At 50.1% G+C, this 24,003-nt stretch overlaps 1 protein-coding gene and 1 pseudogene across 2 annotated transcripts; both read right to left on the bottom strand.

Annotated features, from left to right (window-relative positions):
• Positions 1-823: 823 nt before the first annotated feature.
• Positions 824-22,975, bottom strand: SIAH2 (siah E3 ubiquitin protein ligase 2). The gene is made up of 2 exons (XM_008266327.4): positions 21,925-22,975; positions 824-2,331 (listed from the first exon to the last, which is right to left on the bottom strand). The coding sequence occupies exons 1-2, from the start codon at positions 22,360-22,362 to the stop codon at positions 1,774-1,776; spliced, it is 996 nt and encodes a 331-aa protein (XP_008264549.3). The 5' UTR covers positions 22,363-22,975; the 3' UTR covers positions 824-1,773.
• On the bottom strand, positions 2,339-21,918 carry LOC149127114 (methylglutaconyl-CoA hydratase, mitochondrial pseudogene; annotated as a pseudogene). Its single transcript, XR_016232703.1, has 2 exons — positions 13,715-21,918; positions 2,339-12,994 (listed from the first exon to the last, which is right to left on the bottom strand). The product of XR_016232703.1 is annotated as a methylglutaconyl-CoA hydratase, mitochondrial pseudogene (transcript).
• Positions 22,976-24,003: the final 1,028 nt, after the last annotated feature.

The following is a 24,003-nucleotide window of genomic DNA, read 5'->3' as shown; positions in this document are numbered from 1 at the left end:
GACATAAGGAATGCTGGCCAGTCAGGCTGGTTGATAGAACACACTGCCTGCGGGCTGTGCAGGTACTGGACGGCCATGTGGACCGGCTCTGTCCCCAGGGCCCAGGTCCAGCCGCTCCTGGACCCTAGTTCTACCTCCACAGGGTCTTCCATATACCAGCTCGAAATGCAACTTTCTTAGTGATAAATGCTGGGATTTTCATTCATTCACCAAACATGTTGGAAGCAACTCCCTTGGAGTAGGGCATTTTTAAGAAACCTTTATTTGAAGGATAGGCTAGAAGATACGTATGTTAGAAATTCCATTACTGCCAGAATTCTATGCTGGTAGAAGACAGGGATGAGAACTGTCACACGCCAGAAACAAAAACAAGCGCACAGCCCTCACTGCCACCTGGTACTGTACTAATGACGCTAGCTTACTGTGGAAAGTGGTCTTGAAGGCTTTCTGGGCACTGGGGGTAATCTCTGGAGTTCTTGAGAGAACTGAGGGTTGGGACTGAGGGACCCTGGATCAAGCTCAGTACTGTGGACATCAGCACCCACCCAGCTCCCTGATTCTGTGCAGCGGGAGTAATACCCCTCCTGCAGGGGTCCTGGCACTGTCCCACAGAAGGGCCCACTGCTGTCCACACTTCTGAGATGTGAGTTTGGGCTCCAGTGCTGCCCCTGCCCCACACCATGACCTCTGACAAATGGCTGCTTCCTCCTTTGGGGACAGAGCTGGCTCCAATCCTAGAGGGCATGATGAGGTTTAGTTGCACTTGCACACAGGAGCTGCCCAATAGTTACATCTTATCCAACTAGGAGAAAGGAGGACAACATTCATTTTTGGAAAATATTTATTACAAAACTAAAGTGAATGTGGCAAAAAAAAAAAAAAAACAACACATCCCTTTAAATAGCAAGCATATGGTGTGTTTATAAAGCTTTTCCAACTCTACCAACCTAGTCTTTCATACCAGCTACCATCAAGGAAGGCTGCTGGGAAGACAGGTCATCTGTGCTTAATCACGGAGAACTCTCATTGGCCATGCCTTTCCTAGGCAGCCCTCCCCAGACCCAAGAGTGACCAACCCCAGGAGTGTGTTCACGTGGATCTATAGCTCTATTTTTGAGGACAGGGGGCGGTTGGAGAGTGAAACAGTAGAAAGACCAACAGTATCAGCAGAGGGCAACCTTAAAGCACCTTTAAAACCTGGACCCTTGTGTCTACAGTTTAATCCTCAAACTTTACTATGTGACGAGACGGTTCCATTCATGGCCTCCGCCCTATCACCATTTTTAGGATGAGGGTTCCAGATGATTCTGGTCAGCCATCCAGTTTGAGCGACTTGGTTTAAAATGCATGAAAACAGTTCCTACCCCTCAAAAGTAGAAGTCAGATTAAGGAATCTGTTGACAATCAATGTGCTTTTGTCAATGTGTAGGGACAGATGGAGGGAGGCAGCGGGAAGGTGCCTCCGCTTCCTCGTATCCTGGTCTGGGGAGCCCTGAGCCACCTGTCGAGTGTCGTTCAGGAAGTAAACACAAGTTAACAACGGAGTGACCTGACAGCACAGAGGAGCCTCCTGTTAACAGGCCAGCCCTCTGCATCCCCCTGTAAGGACCTCTGTCGGGATGGGACGCTGCTGGTCGACAAACAAAAAACACCGGCTGATGGCGGGCTCTGACTTGCGAAGACATATTGGCTAAAACATCTGTAAAAATCTTTATTAAACATAGAGCACGAAGCCCAGGTCATCTCAACGGTTTAGGAAAGCCACCCGGCGAATCAGGGGCAACACGTGGAGATGGTCACGTTGATGCCAAGGTTCCCGTTATCTGCAAAAAGATGCGCTATGGCTGTGTCAAAGACGAGGCAGTCGCTGTTCATGATGGCCGCGGACACGCCGTCGTGGATGGAGCGTGGCGTGGCCTCCCAGGTCAGTCTCCGCCGGTTCCCGTTCAACTCCAGTCTGTAGGCAAAGTTCTCAGCTTGCTTGCGGGTGCCGATGAGCAGGACGATGGCGAAAAACTGCTGGTGGCCTTCGTACTTCTCCTGTTTCTCCAGCACCAGCATGAAGTGGTGGCCGAAACAGGACTGCATCATCACCCAGTCGACAGCCCCTGGCAGGTTAATGTCTGTGGCTAGAAAGACGATGTCTTCTCCCTGAAGCGTGGTGATGCTCTTGTGGGCGTGCATGAGATGGGACATCACGGCTTCCAGGGACCCCTGCCACTTGCAGGAGGCACCAGGACAAGGGCAGGAGTAGGGACGGTATTCACAGATGTCTTCGTGTTCTGGCTTCTCCGTGTGGTGCAGGGTCAGGGAGCAGCCCGTGGTGGCATACTGCAGAGACACAAAGAGAAACACTGAGTCCCGGGTCCTCTCCCCACTTCCCAGCATGGAAGCCCCTGTGACTATGTAGCCACTCAGGTTTCCTGGGCTTCCATTGAAGGTGGGCAGGGCACAAAGTCAATGGAAAGTGGAATTAACAGGTAGGATTATCTTGGTGCAAACACATTTGAAATCCATGCATAGCTTTTTCACAGTATGCATTTTCCATTAACTTTTTGAAAATCCCGGTATTTTTTTTTTTAATTAAAGATTTATTTATTTGAAAGGCAGAGTGTGAGAGAGAGAGAGACAGAGACAGAGAGGGAGATCCTGTATCTGTTGGCTCATTCCTCAAATGCTGGCAGTCGCCAGGGCTGGGCCAGGCTGAAGCCAGGAGCCAGGAACTCCATCCAGGTCTCCCACATGGGTGGTAGAGGCCCAAGCACTTGGGCCATCCTCTGTTGCCTTCCCAGATACATCAGCAGGGAGCTGGATAGGAAGTGGAGCAGCCAGGACTCTGACTGGCATACACATGGGATGCCAGTGGCTCAGGCGGTGGCTTAACACACTGGGCCAAAACACTGACCTGTATCCCTCTATTCTGAGCAAAATATCTAAGACTAAAAGTCTAACTTCCTGTTTACCGTCAATATTGATATGCAGAAAATCAAGAGCATTTCCTGAACCAGAAATATGCTGCTTTCCATTACCCCTATGGCAACATTGTTAAAAAGATGAGAGCTAGGTTCTCTTACTATTAAACATCTCAAACAAAACTTTGAGTCAACCAGACCTTCCCTTCATTTTCCATGACATTTTTTTTGAAGACATTAAGTGCTTGACAGTGGGTTGGGCAAGAATGATTACATGAGGATGCCTGAAAACCTCATGGAGAAATAGAATGAAGTTTGGGGTAGATGTTCAGTGCAGCAGCTGACGCTGCCTGGGATGACAGGGCCGTGTATCAGAGTGCACAGGGTCAAGTCTGCGTGCCAGCGCTGAGTCCAGCTTTCCGCTGATTCATGCCCTGGGTGGTAGCCGGTGAGGGCCCAGGTACTTGGGTCCCTGCCACCCATGTGGGAGACCTGGACTGAGTTCTTGGAGCCTGGCTTTAGCTTGGTCCAATTCCGGCTGTTGTGGGCATTTAGGGAGTGAGCCAGCAAATGGAACATCTCTCTTTCTGTGTCCCTTTCAAAAGAATTTAAAAAAATATTTTGGTGCAAAAATGTTGAACTAGATGCACATACTATTTTTCATAGTATGCATTTTTCATGAACTTTTTGAAGAGTCTTCATATATGTGGACTTTAAACTTTCTTGTATCAAAATAAACTTCTCTTGAATTCAGCTTTCCACAAACTTTTGGAAGTACCCGCTTACTACCTGGACTCTTTGTGCACAAAGACAATTTTGAAGAGAGTGTACCTCTCTCTATTGTCCCCCCCACTGCCCCAGGCTCAAGCTGGTGGCTGGCAGGCAGGCCAGGGGGAAGCCACCCTGTAGCTCCTTGTTCTTGATGACTGGAGTGACCAGGCCAGGACAGAGGAAGGCTGGAGACCCCTATACACTGCTGGAAACGTCACCTGCCTTCGACTTGAGGGCCTTTGCCCATACTTCTTGGGTTGAAAAAGCAAACAAATAAAAAAAACACAGGCAAGAACTTTCAGTAGTGTGCTTGTGAGTTTGATTCCAGCCAGTGGAGGCAAAATGAGAAGAGCCTAACCCTCCTCCCAAAGCCTACAGAACTTTCCCAAGACCACTTCCTCAAGTTCAAGTGCACATCTGTTCACAACTACGTATGCTGGATTCCCACCACAGGCCCAAGAGGAAGGGAAACTAGACGAGTTTTCTGACACGGTCAATCTGTCCCTCTGACACTGCTTTCCTAGGGGAGGGACAAAACCTTTCCTCTCCCTTGCTCTTGAGTTGCCCTACCCAGTGGATAAATAGCACCCGCCAGGACAATAGTCCACACTGGAAGGAATTCAAGTTCTGCTCCCAGCCCTCACAAGAATGACAATGTTAATTCCTAGGTACCAGATGGAGATCAGCCCACAAGCAGATACTTGCCCAGAGTACAGTGCTGCTGTCTTGTAAAGAATTAAGAAACCTGAGTCACCTTTTCAGGTTAAACTAGATGTCAGTCTTCTACTCCTGGGCTGCAGGTCAGCAGGTGAACTGTCTGGCTTCTGTACTCGGATCCCGCCCTTTTCCACCGAGACATGAAGGCACCAAGTAAGGGAGGGGCCAGGTCCTTTTTCTAAGATGCTGCATCCAATTGCTAGCAAAACGAAACCCCCAAACCCTCATATCTGTGTTTGCTTCTCTTTACCCTGCTGCCTTATGTCATAATGCCCTTATAAACTTTTTAAAATTATATTTTATTTGAAAGGCAGAGAGACAAGCGGGAGGAGAGAAAGAAAGGAAAAAAAGAAAAGAAAGGAAGAAACAAAGGAAAAGAAAACAGATTTCCTCTATTCATTGATTCACTCTCCAAATGCCGGCAACTCCAGGAGTTGGGCTGGGCCAAAGCCAAGATCCTTGTTCTCAAACTGGGTCTCCCACGTGGGTGACTGGGATGCAAGCATCAACCCCTGCCCCCAGGGTCCACTCTAGTAGGAAGCTGAAATTGGGAGTGGAGCTGGGACTCAGTCCCACACAGTCTGATACGGGTTGTGAGCATCCCAAGCAGTGTCTTAACTGCTACATCAAATGCCTACCCCCTCCTAGGAGGGCAAACATCTATCCTGGAGGCAGGAATATTCTCTAGAATGTGCAGTATATAAATAATTCACACTGAAAAATTAAGAATGGGAAGCCTCCTATACAGGACTTATTTAAACATGTATCACTTTAAATCGGGTCTTGACAACAGACACTACTAGCTTTATAAATCCAAACAAAGATGACGTGCTGACATGCCAACAAAGCACACACACAGGCAGGCCCAGTGCAGACGCGTCATTCACTACGTGAGTCACTCGCTCTTCACCGTGGTCACCGAGATGCCATGTGTGAGGCCTACAGTGGATCTGAAACCACGTCCAGAAGTGCATGGAGGACAGTGGCATTTTAAGAATCTCCATTTCCTCTATTCTCCTTTATAGCCAGGGGCCTTTTCTCTTTAAAAGCCAGGTCTTTGGGTCTGACTGTTGCCTGACAAGCTCTTTCTGCGGCTAACCCTGTTAACTGCATCGACCTCCATCCCTCCACTGATGGCGGATTTTGCCACTCTCACTGGGACACGCTGCGGAGTGGGGGACTCTGGCCAGCTCCAGGCTCTGTCTTTCTCTAGATGGTGCTCTGCTTTCCTATGTGGCTGCTCAAGTCCACTGCTCTGGCTTCCCGGCTGATGATCCAGGGCGCAGAGATGAGCTCCTGGGCCAGGGACATTCCGATTACACCTGACAATCACTGCCTCTACCTGGAATAACTGGCGACTTTGTATCAACCAGGCCCTTTTTCTCCCAGACAGCGGTGGTAGCACATGCTACGGCCAGTTCAAGACCACCACCTACTGTCTACTGATGCAACTGCTGGCCCTGGAAGGTTAGCAATACTGCTCTGATTCTGGAGACAAAAGAACTAGTGTCACTAGAATTCACTCTGGCTCTTTCCTTAAGGCCAACACCAGCACAGAATATCCTTGGGACTTCACTCCTGTTAGTTATGGCCTGCATTTCTGTATCAGCACAAGGTTTCTACTGAGTCAAGTTTTGCCATAGACTATGTCTATTCCAAGCACCACTTGGATGTAGGGTGCACGTTACATCTCAGTTTCCCCTTCCGAATGAGGCCGTATTACAGAGAAGCTGCTCCCAAGAACCCCGTTACAAACTTTAAGTCAAATTATAATGCATTTTTTAAATAATTTTTTTATTTAAAAGGAAAACAGACAGATATATAGATATCCCATCTGATGGGTCACTCCCCAGATGTCAAAAGCTAGGCTAGGCCAGACCAGAGCCAGGAGCCAGGGACTCAATCCAATCTCATATAGGTGGAAGAGACTCAAGTACTTGAATTGTCACCTGCTGCCTCTCTGAGTGTGCATTAGCAGGAAGCTGGAACCCAGAGCACAGCTAGGACTCGAACCCTGGTACTCCAATGGTTAAGCAGCACTTTATCCCCTGAACCCAATGCCTGGCCCCAAATTCGGATCTTTACAGATGACTTTATTGCTAGCAACATGGAGGTACTCAGCACCTTCTCTACACCAGATACCAAGTCACAGCTGTGGAAGGGGCGCACCAGCCTGCATTCTACTCGGGAAGAATGGCTCAAAGAGACTATGGCAGCTTGCTCTGCCCTCACCTTCCCCACCCGAAAGCAGATTATAATCTTGAACAGAAATTGTACAGTTGTTGACTTTGCCGATGAGAACGGCTTGCTCATGTTTTTGAACCATGGGCTAATTTTGAAAGCATGGGTGTAAAAAATGCAATCAGAGGGAACTAAATTTATTTACCCCAGTGTATTTATACTTCGTGTTTCTTCTTTAAAAGGCCTGAAAAAAACAAGTTACTATTAACTGTGTTTAAAATCCAGTTTGTGGCTAGGGATATAGAGACCGCTGATGGTCAGGGTGGGTGAGGCATTTCTGCCTGGAGTTTTTTCTTTCTCTCTCTCACGTACACACACAAACACACACGCCCTCTTCAGACACAGCCAAGACCCAGCCCAGGGGCTCACAGCTTCTCTGACTGCCACAGGCTCTCAAGATCCTGACCTGAAGACGTTTCAGAACGGGTTGTTTACCACAGCTGCCCAGAAGCGATCCCGGGAACAAGATGAACTTGGGCGAAGGGCAACACCGGAACGTACAAACTGTACCCCTTCCCAGAGCCTCCAACCGCCCCACATTCACCAACTCAACGCTGACAACAAATGTTTCTCTTCTTGCAATCATTTTAGAACCATTCCCATCCCAGCAGTGGTATTTATATTCTGAAGTATTTGGTTTGCCTTACAAGTCCCACATTCAGCTCTTCCTTCAAGCCAAATACAGGGAAGAGGGAACCTGCCCAAATTACACCAGCAGAAAGGGTGCTGCCTGGCTTCTGTGTGGACGATGACCTTGTGAAAACAGAGCCTGCTGCCGCGGCTGTGACTTAGGCGAACAGCTCTGAACGCCTTAGGTGCTCACTCTCTTTTCTGAACAAGCTGAGCTCTAATGCCAACCTCTCCCTTCTCTCTGCATCCCGGGTATGGGAGTGTCTTCCTGCACCCTCATGCCACTTTCATGATGACTGGTTGGAGATGGTCTCCACAAAGACAAGACCTAAACTTGACCCATACCCTCAGCATCCCTGGGCCCCACGCATGCTTACAGGAGTCTTGGTTCGGGGCTCCCATTCAGGGACCAGAGAGAGGGCTTCACACAGTCTGCAAATTCTCTAAGCCTGCATAAAACTCTCTCTGTGCCTCCGAGTGGCCAGGGCAGATCCCACTGGTCCCTGGCCCTGGATTTGTGCCTTCTTGAAAAGCTCCAAAGGTTTCTGAGGCTTGCCAGGGCTGTCTTAGAGCACACAGAGGGCACCAGCTGTGGCTCCTGCCCTTGCAGCCTCTGCAAGGGCCACGCACTGCCACGATAAACAACTCAAATGTGGAGGCCCCCTTAGCCCCGATTTCATTCCTGTGGTTTCAGTTACTTGCTGCCAACAGTGGTCTCAAAATATTCAATGGAAAGTTGCAGAAGCAAACCATTCACAAGTTTTAAACTACACGCCCTTCTGAGCACCGTGATGAAATCCCTGAGTGGGTCATCCCCTTGGTCGGGGTCTCCATGCTATATCCACTGCTGGCCCCGTATTAACACAGTGACGGCCCAGGAGCCTCCTTCTGATGTACCACAGAGGGCCCATAGCAGCGAACGCCACACCCCAGTGCCTGCACCATCCAGCTCCCTTCAACTCAGGCTGTGGGCACTGTATCGGCTGACATGAACACAAGGGTGACAGTGTATTTTGTAAGAAACAGACTACATTCACATAGCTTTTCCTTCAGCACGTTGTGACAGTTCTATTCTACTCCTGCTCATCGGTCACCGTGCATACTTTACAAAGCAAACTTTATCCTAGATGTGCTCAGCAGAGGAAACACGCACATGTAGGGTTTGGAACTACCCAGTTTCAGGCATCTGCTGGGGAAATCTTGGGACGTAGCTCCGGCTACGAAGTGGAAAACTGTACATCAGTGATACAGCTGTAAAAGCAGGAGGGGCCGGCTCAGGAGGAAGGGGTAAGGACAAAGCGGACTGCAGCTGGAGCTGCTCCAGTTCATTCTGGTACAGGGTGAGTGGAGGAGACAGTGGGGATAAGACGCCTTGGCCGACAAGTCAGTGTATCTCCCTGGCTACTAACCGTCTGGGGCCCCTCACTCCGTTGTGGGGCTGTGCTGTGCACTGGGGGATGTCTGGCAGCAACTGTGGCCTCTATGCATTAAAGGCGGTAGCAGCCGCTCTTGACCCTCAGCTGTGACAACCAGAAAGGCCTCCAGCCAAGGCCAAATGTCTCTTAGGGGACCAAACGGCCCCAGCGAGGACCGCAGATGCTGCTTCCCATGACTGACAGAGCCTGGCTTCCAGGCAGCCACATTGCCAGCTGCAGGAGGGGCTCATGCCAGCGACCAGGTGCAGCTGGTCCCTGCCCAGCCCAACAGGCACCAGCAGGGCCCCTGGGGAGCGCCAGCCCCGACACACACCAGTACTGGATCCACTGCAGACCAGGAGGTAGACCAGAAAGCCAGTTCCACCCATCTTACTGCCTAACACACCTGGAGCCCAGCCCCATGTCCCTCAGAAACCAAAGAACCCACGTTTTGAGAAAAAGGAACAGCAGTGATTCCCACTGGCTACCCCCACACCAAGCCCCAGCCCACAGACACCCGGCCTTTGAAGGAGGCTCCAACAGTGGCTTCTTCCTTGGTTGGCAAGGAGCACACCAGCCCTTGAGGTGCCACTCCTTAAGGAATAAGGTGGCAGCCACACCTCTCCCCGCAGGATCGGGCTGCCGGGCCCTCCCCACTTTCTGTGGCACCTGGCAAGAAGGTCCCGAGGTTTCGCTTTTCATCCTCTGGCGAGGGCTCGCCCCACCACATGGGAAGAAGGGGTCAGAGGAGTTGTGTGTTTGGGCCGAGGAGGGCTTTCCTGGTGGCGCCAGGCTCTTAGCTGTAGCCCGTTGTTACCGAGACGGCTCCTGCTGGCTCCGCAGAGAGCAGCCCTCCAGTGTGTTCTGGGACCTGCTCACAGCTATAAACGAGATTGCTCCCTAGGGAGAGGATCTGCTCATCCCGCTTAGTTTTAAGTCAACCTCTCCAAGGAAAACACACACACAGAAGCTCAAAGCTAAAGAAGGATTCGAGGAGGGGGAAAACGGCTCAGCAGGACATGAAACGGAGAAATGTTGAAATCGTATTTCTGACTTGTCTTGAGAAACTTCACGTTGCTCAAAAGTCGTGTGCAAACACGTTCTGCCCCGAAAGGCAATGTGTGACCTGGTGCCTCGTTTTTATGTCTCTGCAGAGAGCGGCAGGCAGTTCCCATTCTTATCCTACATACAGGATTCGAAGGTTGTATTTATGTTGGAATTGGGGTAAAGTGTTTCCCTTCTTTGACATAGGAACCCTTTATGTACAAATACATACAATGAGATACGTCAGAGCATAAATACAGGGCACCTGTTATTTCCCTAATAAACACAGTCACATTGTATTTGTTTAGGCAATGAGTATATAAGCAAAATAACCTTTCTTAGGCAGGGTGTGAGGGAATGGTTTGGAACAATTCATTTAATCTATTTAATTCAACCCCATTCCACGCAATTCAAGGATAATTTACTGGACCGTGGCCGCCAACACTCAGAGGCACCAGATGCACACCCCTCTCGGGGGACCACCCTCCCTCGATCGGCTTACCTCCTAGGAGACAGCTGAACTGTACGAGCAAAGTATCTGCCAGTGCCTCACATGAGAACATCTCAAGAAAAACAAAGCACAATTCATATTTTGTTGGTGATGCTCATATCCTTTTGGACAAAATCCAAGAAATGACCTTGTCTCAACAGAGTCCTCTTTTTGTCCACAGACGCTGTAATGGTCACAAAATGCATGTTGATGGCAAAATGAGATCCGTGACCCTGGCCTAGGAAACCAAAAATTGCTACGAAGGACGTTACTGGGGCAACAGCTGAAATTTGAGCATGGTCTGTGGATTAGATAATAGTATCTAGTGCGTGTCAAGTTTCCTGATTTTGATAACTGTACCGTAATTACATGAGACAATGTCCTTGTTTATAGGAGAAACACTGTGAGGTATGTAATAAAAAAGGCAAGAGCTTGCAGTTTATATTCACATGGTTTTAAAATATGAGAGGAGAGAGCACAAATGATAAAGCAAAGGGGGGGGGAAGAAAATAGTGGGGAATCTTGATAAAGGCTCTTCAGAATTTATTTTGGAGTCTTACTGCAACTGATGTGTAAGTCAAGGCATAACAAAACAAAAAATATATTAAAGAATCATTAAATAATCCCAGGACTGAGTTGGTATATTTATCCTTTATTTGATAGAAATTTCTCATGCAGAGGTAGCTGACTGAATTAAGTTGCATCAAGTGTTTTTCTAAGAAAAAATAGTCTTATATCTCTACAGGTCAAAGCAACTCAAGTTTCATGGTGCTTCTTTGACTCTAGGCCCTTTGAAACTTTTAGTGACTTGGTACAAGCTTGCAATGAAGACATGGATTGTTAGAAGAACCAGCACTTCTTTGGCCCCCAGAGAAGACACAGCGTTCTGCAATGTCCTCTGATCCTTCTGACAAAGTCTGGCCACCGCAGGCTCATTATCGACCACCCACAGTGGTCCAAGGTCAATGCCTATTGATCCCAGACTCCAAGGGAAAGATGAGCTCTGGGAGTGAGATTTACCCAAGCCCCCTTTCTCTTACACAGGTTTTTTTTTTTCCCTTTCTTCTAGCACTAGGGAGGTGAACACAGAAAGGGAAGCCGAGTTCTATGAGTTCAAGTGGAAGGCTGAGTCCCTGACAGTCTACTGTATGAATGACCGGCACATACTTAGCAGGCTAAGGGTTGGAGTTTCTATCTTCTCAGTATTCTTGAGACATGTTCAACGGAAGTTGCAGCTAAACCTAGTATAGGTAAACTTACATTTCAGACAGAAGTCACACATAATCTTACCGCTCTTTCAAAGGACTTTTAGCGATTTATGGTTGTTCTTTCATGATTAAAAATCTCCACCTATGCCCGAGACACTACTGAACAATCACAGGTTGCTTCCCAGTTTATTTATGAGTTTATTAATTTTGTTTATTGATTCGCTGATTCATTGCTTCTTGCCCTCACAATATTTGCTGATAAATGAATACATGTTAGTTCTATCTACAGAGGACTGAATGTTCTCTACCAGGTTAATTTATTATGAGCAGTCTTACTGTGGAACTTCGCAGTAAAAAAAAAAAAAAATGCAACAGACCTTGAAATCATCTAAGAAAAATGTTATTTTGTTTTGTTTAGGCACTGTGAATCTGGTGAGAGTGTTCTTTCTTCTGAAATCTTATGCAGATCAGGAACCAGCCGGGTGTTGTCCTTTTGCTGGCTTGAAATGTTTGTAACCACTTGATTAGAACTCAAGGACATGGTGTCCTGTGTGCCCTTGAGCCTCCCAGTCACCTCTGCCTGCGACTCACCTCATGACTATTGTTAACAGTGTAAGAGACACAAGCACATCCAGAATTGGCCATGGGAGTACAATGATGCTAACACTCACTCTTACTTGCACCTGTCTAGCACCCTTCGGCTAAGAAGAAGCTTAGTGTATTTTCACCTAAATGGTGAATACCTCACCTCCCGTACAAGGCAGGGCCCCGAGACAACTGTGAATGCATAGACAGTAGTAACACAAGACAAGCTGACTGTGCCCCAGAGCTGGCCAACACTGTCACCAAGCAGTGGTTACACTAGAAAACACTTTGCACACCCTCTGCTGGGAAGGTGGTTCTAGTTAAAATCTTGGGCTCAAACATTCACCCACTTTGCCTGCGAGGAAGGTGACAGTGCGCCCATTGCACATAGCTTTCTTCCTCAGTGGTGGTCTCTGTGGAAGACTCCTGTGTCAGAAATCTGAGACCGTCCTGCCCCGAGGGGCAGGTGGCTCTGGTCTTACAGACTCCCTGGGCTGGCTAGGGTTTACTTTCCCTCTTAGCAACTCCACACAGAAGTCCACTTTTGACCACGTTATGTTTCTCATCTGCCCGCAGCCAGAGTTGGCAGGCAACTGCACGCTGTCTGCGAGCACCAGTTTGGCGAGATCCCTTGAGAGGGCAGATCCAGGGCAACACAAGCACTGGGACGGAGAGCGGGCGGGAGCTGCAGCCTCTTGTAGGACCGTTCCCCGCCCAGCAGTCACTGTTACTCCGGGACAGCTCTCCAAACAGCCTTCTGGCCCTCAGCAGTCTGTCTTTCTCAACCAAAGCGGCCGAATTCACAGATTCGCAACTAAGACTCCATGCCTTGCTTAGACTCCCCTTCCTCCAAGAACTTATCTGCAGCTCAGATGTAACTGTGCTTCTTGTATTTTACCTGGCCACCCCGATTAAGAGGGTCCTGCCTTGCCACACGGGGGAGCGGGAGCGGGGAGGGGTGTCCGCAGGAAGGGCCGGAGGCTGTAGTGGAAAAGACACAGCAGGGGTAATAACAAGGCCCAGGCTGCAGTTGCTGCCCCCTGAACTTGCAAACTGCCTGATGTCGGGCAGATCCCTCAGGAGGCACGCTAACCGCATCCCACCCCCTTTGCAGAGCCAGCAGGCGAACAGCGTCCTCTGCAAATGGCGCCGCTGGCCTCCCCACATAACCTCCTCAAGAGCTTGCATCCCTTCCTCTCTCACGGACCGCGCATGCCCCGAGTGTTAGGAAAATGGCGCAGTTTTATCTATGGCACGATCTACACCCTGATTTACATCCTAGGCCCTAGCCCCACGCCACCATTGCTGGAAGCCAGGGGGCCACGTGGCCCAACCACTGGCGTCAAGCTCCACCCCCTTCCTAATGGGATTCGCTGCTCACGCTTCCCTGACCGCCCTCCGGCAAAGTTTTAAGAGGACCTGCTCCTGAACACGGGGCTCTCTCTCTAGCCTCCTCCTCTGCTCTCTTCTCTTCTCTCCTGCTCACTCTCTCACTCTCTTCTCTCCTGCTCACTCTCTCGCTCTCTTCTCTCCTCTCTCTCTCCTGCTCGCTCGCTCTCTCTCTCCTCTCTGTTACACTCTCCTTCTCTCTCTTTTTTCCCCTCTTCGCCCCTTCCCTCCAGCCTGCTGGTTTTCCCCAATAAACCCTTTCCCTTACTCCGGTGTTTGGTGTGTTTTGTGATGGCCTAACACTGTGCTTACCTGTGTCCCAGCAGACACAGAAGGCTGCGAGTGGAGGCGACTGGTTTGGGAAGGACTCGGCCTGGGGCTGCAGGAGACTCCAGGCAACAGTGGGTATGCTTACAAGTTAGTGGCGGCAGTGGCCAGTTCTGGCCTGAGGTTCCATTAGAGAGAAAAGGCAGGCAGCAGCCATGAGGAAAGCGGAAAGGGTAACACTCAGTGTTGGTGATGCTGGGAAGAAATGGGTACTCAGCTGTAAATGATTCCAGGAATGAAAGCAATTGGCCTGCACTAGCTGAAGCTTAGATTTCTGTCTATATATATCCTCTGGTTCTATCATCCAACTTCTAGAAATATTGGGAAGTACTTATTTTCTTATGCACATAGATTCAATTACAACAGTTCTTTTTTCCTTTTTAAACCGCAGTCAGGAGACAAAACACCTGAGGTGGGTGTCTGCTGCAGCTGCTAGGGATGCCTGCGTCCCTGTCGGAGTGCCTGGTTTGAGTCTTGGCTCCTCCACTTCCGATCTGGCTTCCTGCCAATGTGCACCAGGGATGGCAGCAGAGCATGGCTGAAATATTTGGGTCCCTGCCACCCCTGTGGGAGACCTGGATTGAGTTCTACGCGGTGCCTGCTGACTTCAGCTTGGCCCAGCCCTTCTGTTGTGGGAATTCAGGGAGTGAACCAGTAATGGAAAATCTCTCTTTCTCTCTGCCTTTCAGATGAAAAAACAGAAATTTAAAAAATAAAAAAAGCAATTTAAAAGGCCATAAACAGAAACTAGATTAAATAACTAGTACTGATATACTGATAGGGAACTACAATACTATGCAGAGGTTAAACAGGACTTTCAAAGGAACATGGATCAGTGTAGAAAAGCAGACACAATGTGCTAGGTGGGGGAAAACCAGGTCATGATGCAATGTGTACAACAGGATTTGCGCTGCACCTGCTTTGCTTTTCTTTCTTTTTCCAAGTGAAAAACTCCAATGATGTAGAGATGAGTTTGCAAGGATTATATGTAAAATGTTATAGTTGTTTTTTTTTTTCCCCCTGGGGAAGGTGTTTATAGAGACTTCTAATGTTTTTAGCACCTTTTATATGTTCTATATTTAAAAATGAACAAGCTTTAAAATGCATGTATTTTGTAATATTGCTTAACCTACCCAAGTTTTCCCTTTTAAAAGCATTAAAGAAATGGGGGCAAAAAGTCTCATCACTGAAAAGCCAGAGTCAGGGCCATCTTACACAACTCCATGAAATTCTGTGGGAGGAAAAAAAGCAGGATTCCTTTTTCTGTATTTCTTTTTTTTTTTTTTTAAGATTTTATTTTTTATTTGAGAGGCAGAGTTACAGACAGTGAGAGGGAGAGACAGAGAGAAAGGTCTTCATTCCATTGGTTCACTCCCCAAATGGCCACAAAGGCTGGAGCTGCGTCTGTCTGAAGCCAGGAGCCAGGGGCTTCTTCCAGGTCTCCCATGCGGGTGCAGGGGCCCAAGCACTTGGACCATCTTCCACTGCCTTCCCAGGCCACAGCAGAGAGCTCGATCAGAAGAGGAGCGGCCAGGACTAGAACCAGCACCCATATAGGATACTGGCACCACAGGCGGAGGATTAACCTACTGCGCAATGGTGCTGGCCCCGTCTGCATATCAAGTTTATGCCTGGACTTAACCTTAGACCTTGGCTATGTGTTCTCGGTCTGCTTCTAACTGTGCACATATATTTAGTGCCAGGGCACTGCTGATGCTAACCCTACCATCATTCCATGTTGCCAACAAACCATGGTGACTTGGGTGGGTTTGCAGGGGTCACCAGCTATGCACAGTGGGGACAGAGTAGATATCTGGACCAACGGCATGGCCAGGGCCTGTCCTTGAATCTACCAGAGTAGGAGGGAGCCCAAAGACCTATCTTTATGAATTCAGAGGTTGATGAGAGCGCACAGGCCCACTCACTTAACACAGGGGTATGTGCCCCAAACAGACTCTGTGGTCTAAAAATCATCACATAACATCTTTACCCAACTGGAAATGAAGAAAACAGGTTTCTAATTTTCAGGAAACTAGTGGAGAAAGATGGGCATCTGGGTGAAGGTGAGCTTCTGTCTCTCCTAAGCTTTAGCCAGCATACCCTACAACTTCAAGGTACAGTTAGGAAAACTTCCTTTTTTCCTTTCAGAGGTATCCAGAGCAGAGCTACATGCAAATATTCCAGGCAGGACCATAGCTGTGCAACTCACCAGCAACCCACAGCAGCTGGTTCAGGAAAAGCATACCTACTATGAACCCCTATTGCCTCTGAATAAGAAATGCCCTGTCTCACAAACCTTGCCAGGTGCACAAGGAAGTCTTGCTCTTAAGATCTTTTACAGTGAGGTCTTTCTTTGTCCCACTTTCTATGGGACTTCAAAACACAGAATGGGAGGAAGCAATCCAATCTCAGGCTGGTATTTTATAGGCCAGACCTGCTGCACCATTAGTGAGCCTCCATTCTGGTTGTAGGAAGGATCCACTTCAACAAACCTGATGTATGCCAGCTCCAGGTCATGATGACCTGTGCCCCGCTGTGTGTAGAATCAGCATTAAACCTCAGTACTGCTGTATAACACATTCCAGCGCTTCTGTTCTTAATTCCATAATGAAAAGCTGTACTGTCAGTTTTCTTTAAAGTCTTGAGCCTCTTGTCCTTGCCAGCTCATTCTTTGCTTCTATGGACCAGCCTGGTCAGTCGCATGAAGCAGAGAGGAGTGCAGGGACAATTTCCAAAGGAAATGTTGTTTTGGGGCTGTGAAGAGATCCCAGACACTGTTTCTGCTGACTGGCTAGTCTTCAGCCTTCTAGGTGACCACCCATCACCATCCAGCCACCCATACTACTCATCTTCTGTCTGATGTCGGAAAGCAGAACCCTCCACAGCACTCAGAGCCTAATCTCACACACCACCAGCCATGTGGCTCCATTCTCTTTAATGGATGGACAACCAGGCTCACAGAAGTACAGGACTGGACGCAAAGCCAGCACCAGAACCCAGTTTTTCTGTCTCTTGGCTAGAATTTTTTTCCCTGGGACCACCTGCTAGATTGTAAAATCTTAGAGTAAGAAAGAATGTTGGTATAATCATTGAGTCCAACCCTCTGGGCCTAAAAAAGAGACTGACTGGTACCAAGTTAAACCTCTAATCACCAGGATGACAGTTCAGGTCTCCTGATGGTTAGAATAAATATTCTCTTGGCAAAAGAAAGATGAAAAGAAAAGCTACGAAAATCACCTATGGTTGGGCCCTATCGTGGCCGCAAAGTTCAGATAGGAGTTCAATGAGAACCAGATCAGAGGCTCTGTTCTGGCAGCTGGAACTTGGCCCATATGTCTGGTTGGCCTGTAAGTGCTGGCTGTGAACTTGAATTAGGCTGGCGTGAAGGGGAAAAAATTGAGATGTTTAACACAAAAAGATCCAGATTCCTGGATTTCTTGAAAAACTTTGAAGGTCCGGCATGGCCACATGCGCCCCCCACTCCTATCAATCTGCTGTGGCTGAGCCAGGGCTGCCCTCTTCGGAGGTGGTACCTGATCTCTACCCATGGTCTCCATTGCCCTGAGGCCCTTTGTCAGATGCCCCCCCCCCCCACCTTGGTACTAGCCCCTGCTGGTATTTTTATAGTTGGTCTCACTGGACTAGAGGAAGCCAGCCAGAGGGTTTTTTAAACTCTTCACTGTGCTGTCTGACCTGACTTGGTTTTTGGGAGGAAAAACAAAGCAACATGATCACAGTCTAATCACAGGGAAGATTTGGCTGGCTAAGGCTTTCCAATGCAATGATTATTTGGAGATATTCTAGATGTACTAGAAACTTTCAGAGAAGACAAAGAAAGTAGAAAGAAAATTGTATCAGAGTAGATAGGCTAGAGTGGTTTAGCACTTCCCACAGATGTGGAGAGAAACAGTTGGCTAGCATCAGAATATTCTGTTGAGTGGTAAAATATACTGTACTGAAATATGTGTCAACCTTCACTTTCCCCTACGCCTACACTCCACCAAGGTGGGAGGGGGGAGCCCGAGACAGAGGTACAGGATGTCAAAAAGTTCCCAGGTGTGAGATAAGTCATAGGATAGACTAAAACTACCCCAGGTGGAAGACAGCCATGCTTCTTACAAAAGGAGACCTGAGCTTATAATACACAGGTACCCTGTGTCAAAGGTGCTGGCAGCACTCTGGCCTTCAATAGTGGCCCTATACCTGTGTAAGGTGGCTATTGGCAAAACATCCACTGTTGGACAGGTCGGCTGAAGCATGACCAGTTCAGACTGGGATGAAACTATTAGGTCTGTGACCGCTCCACCACCACCTGCCTATTCCACATGCCCTACAAAATTCTTGTCAGTGAATTTCATAGTTAACATATAGGCTGTCCTATTGGGATGGTTCCACCAGAGGCCCATCTGGTGAACTCACCCAGGCAGATGGTTTTATTACTGGTGTCAGTCTTGAGTTATGACGTGGGGCCTTTTTGTATAAACTCAGATTCAAAATTCGCTATGTTGGGGCCGGCGCCGTGGCTTACTTGACTAATCCTCCGCCTGTGGTGCTGGTACTCTGGGTTCTAGTCCCAGTTGGGGTGCTGGGTACTAGTCCCGGTTGCTCCTCTTCCAGTCCAGCTCTCTGCTGTGGCCCAGGAGGGCAGTGGAGGATGGCCCAAGTGCTTGGGTCCTGCACCCACATGGGAGACTGAGAGGAAGCACCCGGCTCCTGGCTTCGGATTGGCGCAGTGCTGGCCGTAGCGGCCATTAGGGGAGTGAACCAACGGAAGGAAGACCTTTCTCTCTGTCTCTCTCTCACTGTCTATAACTCTACCTGTCAAATAAAAAAAATTCGCTATGTCATAAGGAATAATACAAAGGATGTCCAGGTCCGGGATGCAGGTTCACAGACTGGCCTGCTTCCTAGTTGTGTGGCTAGACAAGTCAACTGACACTGAACCATTCTACAGGTGTGGTTCTGTTTAGTGACAAAAGCGCAAACTAATAAAACCTGGTCGGCATAAAGTAGTTAGCGACGGCGGCACCCAGTAATGTCCCACAACACCACTTTTTTTTGCATGGGACACTGGACACGACAGGTCCTTCGAAGTCCAGAAGTTTGACCCTTCTTTTACAGATGATGAAATCACGATGCCCACAGGGCTCTCAGGCAAGCAGGAGCAGTGCCCAGCAGCTCTGGAGACCTGGGCCCTGGAACTTTACCCAACATTGGCTTGCTGGCGTGAGCCAGCTCAAGAGAGAGATTCTGAGAACTGGTAGGGACAGTGACATGGCAGTTCCTATAATTTCCAGGAACCTCAAACTGCGAGCCAACGGGCTAGCTAGCTACACAGATTTCCCTGGTTTTAAGTTTGACACAGTGGGTCAGGTGTTTGGTGCTATGGTTAACACACTGCTTGGGATGCCCTTGTCCCATATCTGAGTGCCTGGGTTCAAGTTCTGACTCTGTTTCCAATTTAGCTTCCTGCCCTATTAGGCAGCAGTAATGGCTTAGGGACTTGGGTCCCTGCCACTCATGTGAAAAATCCATATCGGGTTCCTGACTCTTGGCTTCAGCCTGATCCAGCCCCAACTGTTGTGGGTATTTGGGGAGTGAACAAACAGATGGAAGACCTCTCTGTCTCCATCTCTCTCTGCCTTTCAAATAAATAGTAACTAAATAAAATTACAAGACATAAGCGTAACATAGGCCTTACTGTTCCCCATCACGTCTCATTCTCTCACATCTGATTCTCTTACACAAATATATCTTGATTGCCTGCTGGGCCTCTGTATATATCCAAGTTTAGTTTATCTATACTGCCAGGCCGAGTTGCCCTACCAATAGCTTGGATTACTGGTCAACCAAAGATGAAGCATGCACACTTCAACTTTATAAATCTCTCTCTCTCTCACACACACACACACACACACACAGTGACCCCACGATAATGTTTGAAGCCTGGTTTCTGGTCTGTAGGAGAATGGCTGACCCTTTTTAATTTCAGCTTGCCAAGTGATGGCTTTGCCAAACTGCATTCTTATAGAGACTTGGAAAATCAATGATTTATAAAAAAAGGCTTACTATTCCTGATTCCCAAGAGAACCACTCTTGAAGAACGACTTCACTCGCCTGCTACACATTAGGAAAGAGCATATGCTTCAACAGGAACCACAGTTCTAGATCCAGAAACTGCACCTCCACGCTCCATGCATCATGTTACCACGGTTTTCTTCTTTTTCTCTTGGGACCAACATAATTCTCCCATGGTTGTGTTTTAAAATTAAATTTTGAACACTGACATATCAAATGTTCACGTGTGAAATAAAAATCTGTCAAAGCCAATTCTGTTAGCCGCTGAAGGTTTAGACCAGGGATGGGGAATGGCCTGCCCATGGGCCCTATAAGGCCCTTGAAATCACTCAGTCTGGCCCCACCAAGGCAAAACCAGGTGGGACTCAAAAATTCAATAAAACTATAATAGTCTGATTTTTAGGCTGATAATTTTGTGTGGCCCGTGAATGATGTTATAAATATCCAACACTCTTGGCAGAGAAAAGATACCTCACCCCTGCAGAAAAGTGAAAGTATGAGACAGTGGCTCCCCAGAAATCCCATGGGGCATACTCCTACCCCCATAACACAGACACACACACACCTCAAACATAAGATACCCACTCTATGTCAACTATCACCCAATCTTCTTTAATCACTAGGCTGCCACACTCTTCACTCCCCTAAGAAAGCTATGAAAGTATTTTATTTAAATTTTATGAGAAATGAAGGGCTGAGGGAGGTAGTGTGCATTATATGAAGGACTGAAAGCAAAGTAACTTATTAAGCTTGCAAGAAACCCATCGTCCAAACCCTGATTCAAACCCTTATTTGAATATGCTATTTTAATCCTGATTTGTTGCAGGACAGGAGACCAAATTAGATCACTCATTTTACTGATGTGAGTTCCAAGTCTGAATTCTCGGGTGGATTATTTTTAATTTAAAAGTGAGTTCTTGCCCTATAAAAAAAATAGCACCAAAGAGATATGCAAGGCAGCCTAAATGGCCAAAGAGGCAGAACAGTTAACTTTTAACAGCATTATTTCCACTTCTCAGTTTAGAAGACTAACTTTATGGTCTAGCTCTAGGTTCAATGATTATAGACAGGTAAGTGTGTGAAACTGCTCCTGGGGATTCTAAAGTAATGGCCGTAGACAAACAGATGTTATAATATGACCACACAATGCACTACTATGCAGCCATTTCAAGTGCATTAAGGTTGGGCTAGGCTCAGGCATTAAACAGCATGTGATAGCATCAATTAAGAACACCAGGTTGCAGAAGTCATTTTTGGAGCAAAATTTATGTGTGGGTATTAAAAACTCCTCGGCCACACACACAAGGAGGGCTCTATATTTAGCTGTGAGGATGCATAGAAGCATGGTTTAAAAAGTCTTCCCTCACCAAACCCAACGCTGATGGGAAAGGAAGGGAGGGGTCTTGGTCTTTCTGGACTTAACTTTTCTGGTCTGTGGTTTGGTAACTTAAAAAAAACTAATAATAACATGCTGGGCTTCAAAGACTGTAACACAGCTCCTAGGAGCCCTTGTCAAGTTCCCAGTCGGCCTCGTTTTCACCCTGTTCAGTACAAAAACGCAGCCACAACTCCTCAGTCCCGGGGAAGGCCAGCAGAGGGGAAGGCGTGGCTTGCAGGGCTTTCTGGTTGCAGGAGGAAAACAGGCTCGGGCGCCCTTTTTTTAGCTACACTCCCGGGAGCTCCCACGTGTCAGGGGTGTGCAGACCGGGGGCGCGGGGCGCATGAGGAATCCTGTACGAGCGCTGCCAAGCAGAGTGCTGGTAAATGCTGCCTTCAGCTCGCCCATTTCCTCCCTCCCCGGTCCCCACGGTGAGCCACCCAGTTCAAGTTTTACTTGGGCGGCCCAGCCGTACCGAGCACACCCGAGCACATGTCGGCTGAGGACGCAGGCACAGGGCACGGAAGGCTAGGATGTGTTCCCACCAGCAGCGAGAGGGCCAATCCTTCTGGGTTCAGTGTCCGGGCAAATGTCAATCAACCCAGAGTGACTCCCGAAGTGGACAGGCCGGCTCGGGGGAAGAGTGGACGTAGGGTAGACACTGCCCCCCCCCCAACCCCTTCAAACAAGAAAGATGCCCCCCACCTCTCAGGGCCTGCCGACAGGTCCCCGGGCTTACCTTGCAGGGAAACAGGACCGCCGAGGCCACCTTCTCCATAGCCAGGTTCCTGATGCTGGGCGTTAGGGCACCCCTGCACGTCGGGCAGCAGCTCAACTTCTGGCGGCATTGGTTACACACCAGGTGCCCGGCCTGGCACTGCAGGATGGGGGGCAGGACATAATCAAAGCAGACCGGGCACTCGAAGAGCGAGGTCAGCTCGTGGTGCTGCGGGGACACCGGGCCGGCCCCGCCGCCACCGCCACCGCCGCCGCCGCCGCCGCCGGGGCCCGAGATCACCGCCGCCGCGGCAGGCACCGCGGACGAGCCGGGGCCCGCAGCCGAGATGGTGGCGGCGGCCGGGGGCGCAGCCGGGGACGGAGCGTGCTGGGGCTGCGGCGGCGGCTGCTTGCTGCAGGGTTTGTTAGCGCTGGGGCCGGTGGAGGACGGGCGGCTCATCGCGTTCGGAGCCCACCATGGAACTGCGGGCGCCTGCCTGCCGCGGGGCCGCCCGGGTCAAGGCGGTGCGCGCCCCGCGGGCGGCAGGCTCCGGGGCAACGCCACGGCGCCCAGCCCCCGGACCGGGCAACGGCGACGGTCGGCTCTCGGCAGGCGGGCGGTGGGCGGGTGGGAGATGGGCTGGGCCGCGCCGACGCCCTCCGCGGCCCCGGGCGATCCACACAGCCCTGTGCGTCCCACCCGGCGCGGTGCCTTCCTCCCTCCCGGCGGCTTTCGGGCCCCGACCCCGAGCGGCGCGCAGAACCCAGCCCAGCAGCTTCTGGAGCGGCCGCTGACGCAAGCCCCGGGGGCGCGCGCGGACGTGACGCCTGGACACGTGTGCGGCCGCCCAGGCGCGCGGGGACTGGCAGAGCCACCCTGCGCCCCGGCGCGGGCTCCGCCCGGTTCCAGCTGGCGGCGCAGGGGGCCGCCCAGTGCGGGCGCTTCCTGCTTGGGGCTGCAGGGAGCACGCCCCGCTCGCCCCGGCCGCCGCCGCCGCCGCGCGGGGTCGCGGTTCCCGGTCCGGGAAGGAGGGCCGACCTCCGGCGTCCCGTGGCCACACCCCGGGTAGCCCTGCCGTCCCGTTCCCCACCCTCAAACCACAGGGGCAACTTCGGGCGCGCGGGGGCGTGGCCGGTGGGCGGGCCGGCACGCGAGCTGGCGGGGCGGGGCGCGGGCGCCGGGGACAGGTCGGAAAAACCCAGAACCCAGAGGTCCTCTTCCCTCGGTTGAGTCACCAGCGCGTGGGGGAGGCGTGCGACGCAGCCCGCCGGGCTGTCGCGCTTGGAACGCGGGGTCGGGACCAGGGGCTCGGAGGGGGTCTGCAGCCGGCACCGGACCTAGTGCTGGACTGTTAAGGACGGGGTTGGGCTACTCGGTGGTCCTGTCCCGAGGGGTGGACAGGAAAAACCCCCCTTATTCAGTGACCAGCTGACGGGGAGGATGCCTTGGTGACCCGAGCATCTTTAATTTGCATAGCAGTTCGGGGGTGGGGTAGCGTTGGCTAAAGCAGAGTTGGAGATCATCTAGGGTGCGTCGTGAGGCTCAGGAAGACTGTGGGCGCTGCGTGAGGACCCGCCTCGCCGCGGAAGCGATTCTGGAGGCGTGGCAGCCCGGCGTGAACCCCGTGTTCGTTGAATGGTTAAAATGTGCTTCGGGTTAAATTACTTTTGTGCACACTTGCTTGAGTCAAGGGAACGGGCTGCTTAGTTGGGAATTGGGTAGTCTTTGTGGGACAGAGGTTAGAACAACAGGTTGTCAACTGGGTGAAAAATGGTGCCTGTGTCCTTGATGTCTGTGGCTTTGGGCAAGTTCTTTTTTTGTTTGTTTCTTTTTTTCTTTTATTTATTTGAAAGAGAGTTACAGAGAGGACTTCCATCCGCTGGTTCACTCCCCAAATGGCCGCAACAGCTGGAGTTGCGCTGATCCGAAGCCAGGAGCCAGGAGCTTCCTTCTGGGTCTCCCCACGCTGGTGCAGGGGCCCAAGGATTTGGGCCATCTTCTGCTTTCCCAGGCCATAGCAGAGAGCTGGATCGGAAGTGGAGCAGCTGGGACTCAAACCGGCGTCCATATGGGTTGCTGGTGCTTCAGGCCAGGGCTTTA

Source organism: Oryctolagus cuniculus, chromosome 4 (assembly GCF_051225735.1).
Source record: "Oryctolagus cuniculus isolate XC-2025 breed Fujian yellow rabbit chromosome 4, ASM5122573v1, whole genome shotgun sequence".
In the NCBI taxonomy this organism is placed as follows: Eukaryota; Metazoa; Chordata; class Mammalia; order Lagomorpha; family Leporidae; genus Oryctolagus; species Oryctolagus cuniculus.
Note: the sequence above shows the minus strand (reverse complement) of the source record. Positions and strands in the feature narration are given on the sequence as shown.